The sequence below is a fragment of the Gambusia affinis genome, linkage group LG23, assembly GCF_019740435.1.
Source record: "Gambusia affinis linkage group LG23, SWU_Gaff_1.0, whole genome shotgun sequence".
NCBI classification, from domain to species: domain Eukaryota; kingdom Metazoa; phylum Chordata; class Actinopteri; order Cyprinodontiformes; family Poeciliidae; genus Gambusia; species Gambusia affinis.
The window spans coordinates 1,889,368-1,904,440 of NC_057890.1; the positions used below are offsets into that span (position 1 = coordinate 1,889,368).

General features: G+C 40.9%; 1 protein-coding gene across 3 annotated transcripts in view; it reads left to right on the top strand.

The window, feature by feature from the left end:
* Positions 1-15,073, top strand: part of scube1 (signal peptide, CUB domain, EGF-like 1) — a 91,858-nt gene that overhangs the window by 53,088 nt on the left and 23,697 nt on the right. For 2 of the 3 annotated variants that reach the window (XM_044108454.1, XM_044108452.1), the window contains 2 exons: positions 3,033-3,122; positions 9,240-9,356. In XM_044108454.1, the coding sequence (XP_043964389.1) occupies positions 3,033-3,122; positions 9,240-9,356 (207 nt within the window). The remainder of the gene's footprint in view (positions 1-3,032; positions 3,123-9,239; positions 9,357-15,073) is intronic. The other variant, XM_044108453.1, reaches the window with a different exon arrangement.

A 15,073-nucleotide genomic window follows, 5' to 3' on the forward strand; every position in this document is an offset into this window, starting at 1 on the left:
CTGAGGAGTTCCAGTCAGAAGTTTGTATATCAGATGAGACTCCATTGGAGTCTCACTCCAAATGGCACATTTGGTCAACATCTGTACATCCTCATAAATAGACATGTCCAAAATGACATTTCTTTTTTGTGCTATTTATATCAATATTGAAATCCACGAGCAGAATACTTTATTCTACAGATTTGTTGTATTTCCCAGCTCATACATTCGACACTCAATGTGCATTTACAAGAAGTAAAAATGAAAAATCCAGTTGAAGCAACATTTTTCATTTGCTTTGGTGTTACAAACATAATAGCTACAAACTACTTACAGTTAAATTCTTTTTTACTGCAAAAATAGAAAGATTAGGTTGTCATCTTCATAAAGAGACTAAACTTGAGCCTGACTAAGCACCTTCTCTTGGACATGTACTCCAAATTGTTCAGGAACAGCAGCTGATTTAATTTGGCGATGAGGGAAAAATGGAGTGGAAGGTCAACATGAGGATTGTTGCAATATTTGTGATAACTTGAGTGCTGTACCTGTCTGGTGTGGTGAATTCCCAGTTGAGCTACATTCCTCCTCTCATCTGTGGTCACAAGCTCTGGATAGTGACTGAAAGAACGAGATTGCAGATAGAAGTGGCTGAAATGAGTTTCCTCCACAGGGTGTCGGGGTTCCCTCTTAAGGGTAGGATGTGAGGTTTGGTCATCCAGGGGAGACTCGGAGTGGAGCCATTCTTCCTTTACATCAAGGAAGATGTAAAGGATGTAAAGATGTAAGTATAACCAGATTATGGTTATGTTGCCTCCTGGATGCCTCCCTGGTGAGGTGTTCCAGGCCCATGTCCCACCATGTGGAGACCAAGGACATGTTGGAGAGTCTATGTTTCTCTGCTGGTTTAGGAACTCCTAGGGTTTCCCTCAAAGGAGCTGTCCCAACCGGCTCGGGAGATAGAAGTCTGGGCTCCTCTGCCCCTACAATCTGACCCCAGATTAAGCACACGACAATCTGTGGATGGATACGTTAATGGATATCTTCTATGGCGAAACTAGTTTCATGCATTGTTCAAGTGGGATTTTGATCCATTCATCTTGAAGACCATTTGAGAGTCACTGTGATCTTTGACATTTGGTTCTTTCCAACTGAACTCAAGTCAGTGACTGACTGAGTCCTTTTACCAACTTTACCTTCCATCACTGCCTGTGAGGTTAAGGTCGTTTTTAGTTGAAAAGTCTACATTATTTTCATCTTCACATTCTTATCAAGAATGTCGTAAATTTCTGAATTCATCCTTGCTTCAGTTATATTAAGCCTGCCACACCACGATGTACTTATCTTCAAACTTGTGGTCTTTCTAAAGCTCTTTGTCTCGATATGTAGAGGATGAATTAGTGTTGATCTTTTTGTATGCGTGGGTTACTCAAGTTGCTGGTGTGAATTTCACTTCAACAGCCCAGTTACAGATATATTTGCTATGAAAAACATTGATGTTCTCAATACTTATTTTCCCTGCTGTGGGTCCCTAAAAGGACTTACCTTTCTACTGGCCTACAACCATCTCCTAGCCCCACAGACTGCTGGGACCTTTCCCTTCCAGGCCTTTTGCACACACACACACACATGCGCACACACTTTCATTTTATCTCCCTCTCTGACAGATTTTTTTTTCACACACTCCAGCCAGCAGACACTCAAAAGCTGGTATGCACCAGCTTTTGATTCAACAATCACACATTCACACAACCGCATTTCACCCAGTTAGCCGAGCACCAGAAAGCCTCCATTCATTGCTGAGTGTGCTTCAGAGAATCCTTCACTTGCACTGGAGAAAAAGGTAGCAAGGTGGGGCGAGAGGAATGGAAGGGACATTAATTGTACCCAGTGGCTGGCCCCTTTCTCCCCCCAACTCCATAAGACATCAAAGGCCTTTCTCCTTGGAGCAAGTGGCGCTCATTCATAGACTGATGCTAATTCCGGCCTTAATGATTGAAGCCCAGTTAAAGGCTGGCTCTTTCTCCCAGCCCCGTCTTCCAATGCAGGGATGCATGCCACTTTAGTCTCAATCAGTCCGCTTACTCTGATTTGCACTGTTGCCATTTTTCCTCCACTGCTGCAGTCCAGCTTTTGGGAATGTGGTTTATCAAGTATTGACTGCTAGGTGATTTGATCTATAGACAAACAGGCAACCAGCACTGCCCCAGACCACCTGCCTTTCTTTTATATAAAAACATTTCTGAGTCTCTATGCATGCCATCCATCCAAAATTTTTCAGTGTGCACCCGTCATATACCCCTCCATGTTCCCCCTATTGTAAAGTCAAGATGAGACTTCAAACTTTCTTCTTCTTCCCCCCTGTGTGTTCTTCAGTCCCTCTGTCATCTTGTCATTTCTCTGCTCTCGGAGCGTCCTCTCTGTACTAATTGCCCTCTCACGCATCGCCCTTGTGCTCTTTCCCGCATCATGGTGTAATTTTCCGTGCCCATCTATTCGCTCTCGTTCAAAGCAGCTTCTCTCAGAAACGTCGGACACGTTTTTTTTTTGTTTTTTTTTCTCCCTTCCTTTTCTTACATGTTAAAATGAGGAAACGATTGCCTGAAAAAATGTGGGGCTGTGTGTTATGGAACATTTAAACACCATTGCCAACAGCAAGGTCACGATCTGAATCAAAATCCAAATGTTCACCCCCAACCGATGCCTTCCAAAAAATTTATAAAAATTTTTAAAGCCCGGAATCTTCTTCTTCCCCTCTCCACCGTTTTGCCTTCCAACTGCTTCATTAAGCTGCTGATCCTGATCAGTTTCATTATTATTGTTTTTTTTGTTTTTTTTTGCTTCAGGGGATTGATGACTGTTTGGGGATTAACACTCTAACAGGGATTTTGGTGCCTCTTCATCGCTTCTTGCTTCTTGGCTTTGGTTTTAGTTTTTTCTTTTTTTTTTTTTTTTTTTTTTTGCTCAGACGCCAAAGTTAGGGCTGAAGGTCTGGTCAATTGGGCTTCTCATTAACCTGCTGCTCACTGTTTGTCCCCTTGTCACTTGTGTTTTAGAGAAAGATGAGGCTGCAATTGAGAGCTCTGAGTTCAATGCCACGTCAGTAGCTGATGTGGACAAGCGGGTGAAACGGCGGCTACATATGGGTAACTCTTTTCTTCCTCTTTCTATGTGTTGCCATGCCGCTTGTGCTTGTATCCCCCCCACACCCTCCCGAGTTCACATCTCTCCGTTTCCCTCTCGTTCTCCTCTTTTCTATCTTTATTTTGTTCAAGAGGATTTTTGTAAACCCTCTGGTGCACGCTGTGTCCACCCAAGAGTCCCCCATTGAACACAACTGTAATTAAAACTGTTTGTGTAGAAAGACTAAAACAGACCATTATCATTTTGCAATCCCTTTTTACCTTAGTCACCGAAGTTTTGGTAGACTAATGGTTTCCCAGCCACTAACACAACACCTTACTGCAAATCTTCTTTGTTGTTTTCTTTTGCAGTAATTTCCAACTTCCCACAATAGAAAAACACAAGCCCACTAACTTAACTCGGTTTATGTGGTGGTTATTTAGTGGGCGTTATTGAAAAAAAAAAAATAAATCCTTAAAGCCTTGCAGTTGGAAAGGAAAACAAAAAGCTCCTTTCAGGAATATGTGGCTTTCAGAAATTTCAGCTGGTTGGCTGCTACTTGAAGGATAGTAACTTTTCTGACCTGCACTCCGGGAAATGAGAGAAATTAGAGGATTTAGAGTATGGCAACCGAACATGATTTTTTTAAAAAAAGAGTCATCTAAGAAATATAACTCAAATTTGCAAGTTGAAACTCACATGCAGTTTTTTTTTTTGCTTTTTTATCTTTCACCAAACATTTAAAAAATCAAACTTGTGTAATAATTTCTTACATGTACAATTATTTAAACATACATAAATTCTTATCTATGGATGCAGAAACATGAAATTCGTTGACATTTTGCCCCACAACGCAATAAAATTGAATCACAAGTACACATTCTGATATACATGAACAACATGGATTTTTTTACTTCCACACATTCCCACCTACATTTGCACAACTCATCAGTTCTCTGCCATTTTACTGTACAAGGTTCCAAAACTCGATTCTCAACTCATAAATGACAATTTAGGTACAAACCAGTTTAAACACTGTCAGTGGTCCTAGATTGGTTAAAGTTTTAGTCACTAATGACACTATGGTGACATTTGCTTTGGATCTTCTCATCTGCAGCAAACTAAAAGACTATTTTGAAGATTTGTTTTTGTTTGCGATATACTCTCCATTTTATAGTATAAAAAACTGATCAAAGGTAAACTTAGTTCTGTCAACTGGGAGAATTCAATTTGTTAGGTTTTTTTATTTTGTTTGGTTTTGTGACAAGCATAGTTATCAAAATATATGGATGGAATACCCTCAGATTAGGTCCTTTTTGTCAGTTTGTGATTTATGAAGCTTTAAATTATTTGTGAGAACAACTCTTCCTGCTTCCAAAAGGGAGACTTTAAGTTTTCTCAAAATTTCAGTCAAAATGTGGCCTCATTATTATGAACTGGATGCATTGCAACAACCAATTTTAGATTCTGTGTATCAGTGTATTGAAACAAGACATAATTTCTCATCTTGTCTCCTGTGTCGGTTGAATTGTTGCACCTTTTCTTCAAAGTATGGTTTATAATGCTTTCAGCGAAGCTTTTCCCCACCAGTTTTGATGCTAAACCTCTAGCATAAACTGCATCCGCTGATTTTGTTTCCACCAGCGGATCACAGTGTTCACCATCTTTAAAACATTTCCATCCTGGCACCAACTGGGCCAGATGAAGGAACTTCTGACAGGGTCTGGGTAGGGATCCATGGAGAACAACAATCACTTCAAATGTTAATAGCCATGTTTGGGATTTGCAGAATGGATAGTTGCTGTTAGGTTATGCGAGCCCAATTTTCTTTTCATCTATTGTCTGTTTTAATTTGAATAAAATTGGTAAAGTTGGAGTAATGCCAGGTTCACAGGACAGGATATTGAAATTGTCAGTCAATTTTTGAAACGTGGGAGACCACACGCATGACAATAACAGTCCTAGTTTTGACAATTTGGTCGTACAGTGTGTGATGTCGAGCCAAATTCACTCGCCAACATTCAGATGCCAGACCACAAATCTCGCGAAACCTCTCGAGACTAAACGGGAGTTCAGAGTAAACAAACATGCCGATATTTGTGGATTATGTTTAAAGACAAAAGAAAAACAATACCAAGGTGTCCACAACATCTACCAGACTTTCTGCTGCGCCATGACAGTTGTTTTGTCCTGTCACATTCAGCAGCCTGCCTGACCCGCACTAGAAAAACAGGAGGGAAAACGTCCGACCTCGTGGATGGCTTTGTAGGAGAACTTTGTAGACGAAAACATCATGTTTTCAGATTTATTTTGTTTTTGTAAGGTATTCTGAAAATGTAATAAATTACAAAAAAATATTTACCATTCTGTTCAAGTGTCACACAGAAATTACATCTGTCACAAGCTCTAGTCAGTGTAATGATTGCCCAACAAATTTGAAAAGACAGTTTCCAATTTTCTTTGGATTAATCCAGTGCAGAAGTATTTTGTGATCCTGTGTGGAGATATGTATCTAAATGTCTTACCCACTATCATACCAAGACTGAATAACTGGGATGACTCTTTGAGTTGAAGGAAAGTCAACATTTGTACTTTTTTTTTTTTGCTTGAAATAGAGATGTTGTAATATTGCAACACACCGTATTACAGGTATAATACGCAGCATATCTACATAGATAGTTCAGGATAGCTAAACCAGTCTAACTAAAAGCCTAACCCTAACCCTTTATCAAAAAGGAAAGTTTCAACCCTACTCTTGAAAGTAGACAGGGTGTCTGCCTCAGACTAAAACTGGGAGCTGCTTGATAACTAAAGGATCTCCCTCCCGTTCTGCTGCTAGAACCTCCTGGAACCAACAGTAAACCTGCAGTCAGTCTTAAATTTTGTTCTGGATTCAACGTATGGAGAAAGCTAAAGTAAGAGTACTATGATCTCTCTTATTGATTTTCACCAGAACTCTTGCTGCAGTATTTTGGATCAGGTGCAGTATTTAATCTGCCTGATAGTAAAGACTTACAGTAGTCCAGCCTTGAACTGACCAGTTTTTCAGCATCAGGGACTCCTCCTGATTATTCGTGGAACCTATTGAATAATCACGGAAGTTTTTTTAGAATGTGGACGCTGATGTTATGATGTGAACGTCCACATACCACATTTGGAGTCGTGCTGCTGCTACATGTTTAGCTTTGAGATGCTATTTTAGGCTTGAATAGCATCTTTTTTTTCTTTTTTTTTTTGAAGCAAACAATAAACCCCGAGTGAGCCAATAAAAGCAGCTTCATCATCTATCACCGATGTTTGTCACTAGTGCGTCAAATTTACAGGCATACCAGAAACACACAAACACAAAAGTTGCAGCTCGGGTGTTTTGTGATTTAAAAAGAAAAAAAAAAAAAAGAAAGAAAGAGAAACAATCGATTACAATTAAATGTTTTACGTGTTATAATCTATGTGAATAATTAATCAAAATTAACGTGTTGAAGTCCCAGCAGTGTCACCTGTAGTCATGGGGACAGTGTGGTTCAGTGTGGCTAAGTACAGCTCACGTCCAGTCAGTGAAGAACAGGAAATGACAAAAATGGTAGACCGTCTCCCACCACCTCTGTCTACTGCGGTTCAGAGACTTCCACCACCACAATGTCTGATGTTGTCTGAAACTTCCCTGTGAATTTGGAATCCAATTCAGAACTTCCCCCTAGTGGCTACATTGCCCAACAACAATGCCAACTTAATAAAAACACTTACAGCATGAGGGCTTGACAAGGATAAAAAATCAGAGCCTGTTTAAATGTATCATGGGAGCATAAAAGAAAGAGCCTTCAGTCCAGACAGAGATAGGACGTCTCCCTGTCCAGTCTGAGACACTGCTGAATAGACTCACATTTAATTCAAGAGTTTGGCATGTTTCCGGTAATAAAAAATGACTTTTTTTTTTTTTTTTTTTTTTTTTATCTGTCCACACACATTTTCCCCCCGCACTCCTCCAAAGTCTATGGTCCATTTCAAACCCAGTCTCAGACTGTAAGAAATATGCTGTTAGAGAGTCTTGGAAAAGGAGGCTGAGGGTGGTGTGAGAGGCTTGTCCAGCACATCAATCAGGCCAGGCGGTTTGTCTCTGTTCCTGTGCTCAGCTTGGCCCTGGGGCTTGGCTGGGCGTGGTCCACAGAGAGGGGGCTCTGCAGGACTCAGCTTACCTCAGCTAATGATAGGGCCCACTGTACTCAGTATAAATCACTTTGACCCATAAACACCACCTACACACATAAGAAATCCACACGTTCACATTTACTCTCACATAGAAAGTCTTATTGATTATGTACACTTGTTCGGGCATGTCGACCCACAACATGGTACAGACTGACTCGCACATGCACACGCCCACACACACACATGCAAACAGTTGTCAGAAACCTGAGTTGGAAAGTGGAAAGGGGACAGGGTGGTGCTAATACCCTACAGCACCTAGCAGACAGGCTGCCTAGATGATGGAGTGCCTTTCCTTCCTCCTTTTGCAATATCTTTCTCCAGCCCATCATCTAGGAATCCCTTTGCCTTTATATGGGATAAGTTTGACATTTAAGCTTGCTCACCAATCTGAGCTGTGACAGATAAAAAACACACAAACTATAAATTGGTAATCGAGGGGGACTGAAGTGAGAGGATATCCTGGGGTTGCTTGAGCAAAAACATCTTTAACATCTATCGTGCATATTCAGTTCTATGCTTCTGCATTAACTCCTAACAACGGATATGTTTACAACCTGAGAGCGTTTTCCTCCTTCCCTGGTTTTAATGAATTTAAGCACATGCCTTCTTGACATTTTAATTGAACAGTGCCAAAAATTTGGGAAACATCGCCAAATAACACGCTGCTGTTATTCCGCAACAGCCCTCTAAATTCCAAAAGATCATCCTAGGGGGTATTGGATTTGGAAACTAGATTTGGGGATTGTATGTTTTGAATCTGACAGTTGATGAGAAAATTCCAAACTTCTGTTCAAACCGGGATTTTCTCTTAAATAAATGAAGTGAAGCCCACCAAAAGCAGAGCAGTTACTAAGGAAAACCTCTTTATAAAGGCATAGCTTTAATTAATCCCTTTCAACAAACATGAGTCAATGTCAAATTTCAGCCTCCTCAGCGATTCCTGAGGCCCGTTGGGTAGGGGTTGACTGAGCTTTGCTAAAGCAACAGTAGCTTAGTAGCTAAGCTAGAGTTACCATGAGCTTGTGTTTGCTTTAGGATCAGCTTAGGCAATATTCACAAGTCCCAGCAAACATTATCTCCACCATGTACAAGGACAGTTTTTCACGAGAGGTCCTGCAGAACCGGGACTCGATAGCAGCTTTATTTTTTCATTATCTCACCTGAACTTTCCTGTTGTATGTGAGTTAATTGGTTTCTTTTCACTTTTGGAAGCTGGACCGACCTTTCTTCACCCTGCCTCGTCAGCACAATATCATGTGTTGTTGAATAATTCCCTGTTAAAAATAACTTATTTTCCAGTTAGGGTTTATAAGCAGATGGTATTTGTCTTTATAAGACACCTGAAATGTCTCTGACATTTCCTCACTTCTGTGTCGACAAAGCTACATGAGGAACCACATTGGGATGTGCGGGCATCCCTCCATGTTGTTTGTGTATTCTTCTACCCACATGAAGCTTTGCCACCACTAGGGCTGCACAATATGTCGCAAATATATGGTCGTTGCAATGCCAGTGTGCGCAATATTCATACTACAAAGGGCTGACTAGATTGCAATAATTGTTGTCTAATATATTTTAAAAAATCTGTATGTTTTATGCTAGTGTAACATTTAGCATAAAACAAATGTTAAATGTGTGAGTGCTATTTGTGAGTGCAGTGTGAGTGCTATTTGTCCACTCACACTGGACAAATAGCATATCCACAAATGCTAACAGTCAAATATATAAGAAAGAGAGGCACATGCCGCACCTGATATAGTCAATATTTACCAGTATTACCATCATCACAATATCTAATATTGTGCAGCCCTAGTCACCACCCACATCACGTCCAGTTTCAATAGCTACATGATGCTTTGGTAGGATATGGAAATCAACTGAGTGTGTGAACAGGTCATTTGTGTTCTTCCGTCTCTCTCTTCAATCCTTTATAGAGAGCTGCGCTGTAAACAATGGTGGCTGCGACCGGACCTGTAAGGACACAGCTACAGGGGTCCGCTGCAGCTGCCCTGTGGGATTCACCCTGCAACCTGATGGCAAAACCTGCAAAGGTTAGTAATAACAGAAATCAACTGTCTAATGTGAGTAGTGTGAGAGTTCTGTAGAACTGAACCCAGAGCCCGGTTCTGGGTACTGCCATGCTTCAGTCGCGCTCCCTGGCGCTGAAGTTTGTTGATAACTTGGAAGCAATCAACTTCATATCTTTTTCTGTTTTTGAGCAGTGGCAGAATTCTTCTGTGTTGTATGTAAAAACAATATTTGACCTTATATTAAATTGTTCTGCATTTCAATACAATACACAATCCTCCTAGGCAAAAACATGTTGGCCATCATGAAGTAGAAGACGTACCAAAGTCTCCATAAAGCTTCTTTGCAAGCACATGTTTTGGAAGTTTTGCTCATTGGAATCATACGTGATCGTGATACTGTGTTACACTGCAATCCATCAGCAAAGATGCATCTTTGCTGATGATCAGCATCTTTGCATCAAATCACAGTTTCAAGTGATTTGATGCAAGTGATTTGAGTTTCAAGTGATTACTTGAAACTCTGTTAAACGAGTTAGCTGATATTAAGTGTTTATGTCAATAGTTGAAACACCAATTATATCTTAACCAAAAAGCACCTCAAGCAAGTGTAAAAATTTTATTTTTCCGTAATGGGTGAAGAAATAAAAAGCGTTGATGGAAATCGGTAGTGATGTGTTTTTCCTAAGCATCCAGGTTGGAGGAGCATTAAAAAAAAAAAACACGTAGAAATAAATCCCTACGATTATTAAAGTAACTGGATTGTGGTTAGAATTCAAGTCTTGGGAAAAAAAAATGTAATACTCCTGACACCTTTACAAAATATCAAGTTTATTTTCGATGAGGCGACAAACAAACGGCATGTCATCATGGCTGACGGTCAGAGCTCTTACAGTACCCTCATTCATTCATGACCACCTCTGATTCCTCCTCTCCTCCCCATGGATTGGTAGCTGGACTACTGGGACACTTCCACCCAACCACATGTCACAGACATGTTCTTAGAGGAGTCACCATGGCGACTGGACATGTTGGTCATGTGACATCAGCACAGAATATGGATACCTCATGGGAGATGTGTGCTCTTATCCATTTAATATCACTGGGTGTGTGTGAGAGTGGGAGAGAGAGAGAGAGAGAGAGAAGTGTGTGTTTGCAAAATGAGTGTCAGGTAGTGTGAGAATGTGGCATGTAGGTGTGTGAAACCTTGGAGCCGGAGCCGTCTCAGGGCTGCCAGGCAGACGACGCGTCGGCAAACTTTGAGATGTTTGAGCAGAGAGGCCCACGCTGTCCGTTTCTCCCTCCTCGTCTCCCCTAGCAGACATGACCGCAGTCTTACAAACAGCGCCATCAAGCTGCAGACTTTGTGAGTACATCAGTCCCGCAGTGAAGGTGGAGTCCTTGTCAGACTGTTTGGCACACACACAAAGATCGTGTTTTGCAGAATTGGCAGATTTTGTGGCGACAGTTCAGGTTGATGGTAAATCTGTGTGTGGAGCCGTTCAGATCCGTGAGATTTCAGGGCCAAGAGCTTTATTAGGATACAACAGCAAACTAATTGTATTTCAGTGTGGGCTTGTGTCCATATCAACAGAGGTGCAGCTCTTTTCTCAAATGACTTGGAACATCAATATTCTTAATATCAGTGTCGCCACTGATATTAAAAATATTGAAGCTTTTTGAACTTTGTTACGGCTTTTTGAGAACATGAAAGCGAGAGTTTCAGTTGCAGTAAGTAAGACCTAAAGTGTCCCATAATGTCCAGGCATGTTTGAATGATTCGAGTCCCTCGATTGTTAAAATTCCTTGAGGAAAATTTACCTACAAAGCTTCGTTAATTTATGTTTTATTATTTAGCACACCATGTTCTGGCCGGAACATTATTTGCGTTGCGCGGAGCTCTGACTTCCACGTCTGAGTTGTTGACCAATGCTATGTGTTAGCGGCATAAAGTCCAATTTTCAAGTTCGGCCCGAGGGGATTTTATTGATTGATGATGATGCCCAGGGTTTCATTGTTTATGGGGGACCAATAAGCATCCTTAAAATGACTGGCGCGATGCCTGGAGTACGGCAGCCTTTCTTCTCCGGGAGCTGAAGAAAGGCTGATATTTCAGATCTTCCAGACATGAAGGAACTTCAAAATGATGTCATTGTCATTCCCACAGTTGAACCCCTCCCTACTCTAGTCCCCCCAAAAGGCGATCCTTTCCACAAAGTGTGGCCTATGCACTGAATGACTCTTTCAAGATGATGCCATGCCTGAAACTATTTTAAGACAGAGCCGAAATCTAGTGCTTGGTCTGGTAGGACAGGGAGATTTGTAGGAACAAATCTGCATCTGGGAAGATGCCTCATTGATGAAATGACCAAATGAGGTCAAAGGTCACATGGCACATTGAAACAATGACATCTGCAGAACGAGGCATTGAATCTCTGCATCTAAAATATTTCTGTAACTCCTGTCACCACTCTTTGTTATAATATGTTATGCATGTGGTGATTTTTCTTCTTTTTTTGTATGTATAAATACGCCACATTTGTGTAATTTAGACTAGATAGTTTAGTTTCCCACCGGGTATAAAACCTACATTTTCACTGACATAACCAACATAAAATGCAATAATTCATAAATGTCATGTGTTAGGGAGGTCCAAGGATTGAAATGCATGAATTTATTTTGCGGGAAGAAATTTGGGATTAAGCGGATTAAATTCGTCTGTCCCCTGGTCTTTTTCCTCCTCTCTACTCGCGTCTTTCGTTTCGTTCGTTCGTTCGTTCGTTCGTTCGTTCGCTCACTCGCTCACTCGCTCACCCACCCCCTATGCCAAGCCCCCCCACTCCAGACATTTCCTGAATTCTCAAACCCAAAGCTTGACAGGTATGGGGCAAAGTGAGAATTCATCTATGAAACTGACTGAAGATGAATACAGAAACTAAAAGCTGGAGCATAGACATTTTTTATAAGCGTATTTGTGAGCCTCTTTATTGTTAAATTGACTAGAATTTCAGATCTTTGTATAACTTTTCTTCAGGTTAACTTAGAAAGTGAGCTGTTATTGATACAGGTCAGAGTCTTGTAGTGATTCTTCTTTTAGATGTCTGCCATAATGATGGTTCTAGAATGTAACTGCTCTACCATGGCAGCAAAGTATATTTTGTTTAACAATTGGGAGCAGCTGATTAGCATCACAAAAGCTCAAATAATACCTGAACACCAAAAGGCTTCATGGATGCAGATCAGAGAGAGAAGGAGGAAGTTAAAACCATAACGGATAATCTCTGACTCCAACGTCTCTGCATGGATGTTTTATTATACGGCCAGACAGATTTAAATAGGAGGTGAATTAGCAGTACCAACAACAGAGGGAGTCATCCAGGATGTTTTAGAGTGGAACATCGTCTCTGCTGCCTGGACATTGAGCTGTCATAACCGGTATGAGATTGTCATACAGCAAATCTTCTGTCAGAGGCTTTTATGGATTCATTGCCAGGCTGACTGCTGCAAGCTCCATTAACAACTCTTTGAAGATACTTCAAAAATATGAGTTCCAACATTTATTTTCCCATTGGGATGAAAATCGCATTTTTGAAAAATAGAATTTGAATTAAACTGATGAGACAAACTCCGTACATTTGCATTATGTAGAAGTGGAAATAAAATGTCTTCATGTCCTCCAAAACGTCCTGTGATTATGTTTTGCCATAGTTGAAGCCAGCATTTACAGACGGAGTGCCTTCAATTGGGCTTGAGTTGAGTAGAGAAGATGGATATGAGTTCAGGCCAGCTGTGCCTCGCCCACTTAATCTGACCGGCAGGGAGCCCTCAGGCGTCCTCAGGAGTAGAGTCATGGGCAAGGCAGTGCACATTGATCCATCAACATGTACAAAGTCTGCAAGACCACCACTGTCAACATCAGGTTACACACTAACCTCACAGCTTTGCTTCTGAGTCTGACTTTATTTGGGTTTGAAAGTGATCTGAATGAACTTCATGACTCACAAATCTTCAGTCAGAGGCTTTTGGAGAGACTGACTCCATCAACAACTCTTTGAAGATGCTTTGAGAATATGAGTTCCAACATCATCAGGAATCATCTGGGTTTTACAATGGTCTAGTTAAAGTCCAATCTTCAACTTGAATATAACACAGTAGTTTAATCTCAGGAGTTGCCTGTACCTCATTATGTGGTAAACAAGAGTCTCCGCTATATTCTAAACAACTGAATATCAGCATTATAATGCTTTATTAATCCCAAAGGAATATGCAATAACACCAACTACCCACAATTTTTCAGAGTCATGATGGATGGAGATGGTGACGACTGTGTTCTTCAGGGTATGAAAAGTCCATCTTTGCGCAAGCATCCCTCTAGAGAATGACTACCACCAGTTCACAAGTTCAGAGGAGGAAGAAATGATGATTGACGAGCTGGAAGGTCTCATTTTATTTTCCGTGTTATTGGAAATAAAATAATTTTTTAAAAAAACATAACAGATGCATCGGACCAGAGCAGGAGCATTTCAGAGTTTTGGTCGAACAGTACGTTCTTTCTTTACAGCCTCGGACAATTTCCCTTTTAAACATGACAACCGGCTTCTGGAAGTTGAGCAGTCAGAGCTAGACAGCCCTGCAGTCCCAAACACTCCCATGAAATTCAGACCAATCATTCAGTAACGTTGCATGTGGAAAGAGGCGAAATGTTCTCAAGGGAGGTTGTGAGAAGAAAGAGCAGCTGAGAACAAAATACTGTGATTTTTGTCCTGTAACTACGACATTGAGAACTGATCCTTAAGACCACTCAGCAAGGAACAACCATTATTCCAACAGCAACGTGGAAATTTGGAGACCTGTTCTGTAGACCGCTGAAGGTGAAACATTGTTGCAACTTCAGGAAAAAGGTGGACTCTTGCAAGCCTGACAACACTCACAACTATGAAGCATGGGAGTGGCAGCATCATACTGTGGGGGTATTTTTGCTGCAGAATAGATCATGTCACAAGGGAAAAACATGATATTAATATACCAAAAGATCTCAGTTGAAGGCAGATATGGAATTTCAGGATAAGCACAACAAAGTCTTGTCAAATGGCTTAGAGGCAACAAAGTCAATGTTTTTGATTGGCTTATCACAATGTGTTGGCAGACATTAAATGGTGAGTAAAAGGAGGCATGCAAACCGGATTCAGCTCCAGCTATTCCTTCATCAATGGATCAAAATTCCAGAAACCTGGAGGTCAAACGGTCTGGATTCGCTAAGTGTTGAGGTTGATAGTTTCAAAGGAAATGCTACCAAATACCAAGAAAGTGTGTATAAGTTCACAACTTTATAGAGAATTATGCAGTTTTCTTTTCCACTCGTAACACCAGCATGTACAGAGAAATAATTTAGATGTTTTGAACAGACCTAAACAGGGATTTTGTTCTGATTTAAGATCACACAGTAAGAACAAGTCTTTTCTTTCCTACAGAGTATGTAAATCTCTGGTTTCAAAAGTATAGTTTGCTGAAATTTCCACCTCAGCGTAGGTTGAGTGCCTCCTTCGACGGTGGTCCAAGCCGGTGTGGCACCAAGTTGCTCCCCAGTGACAGACTGCAGTCTTCCATCGTCTCTCCCCGTGGTTTCCTCAGCCGCACTCTGATGCCAACAGGATGTGCCCTGTCCTGCCTGTCTATCATAATTGTTTCAATATAAACTATGCAGGGCATGTTTAAAACCCACCAGTGTGATAAACACTCTT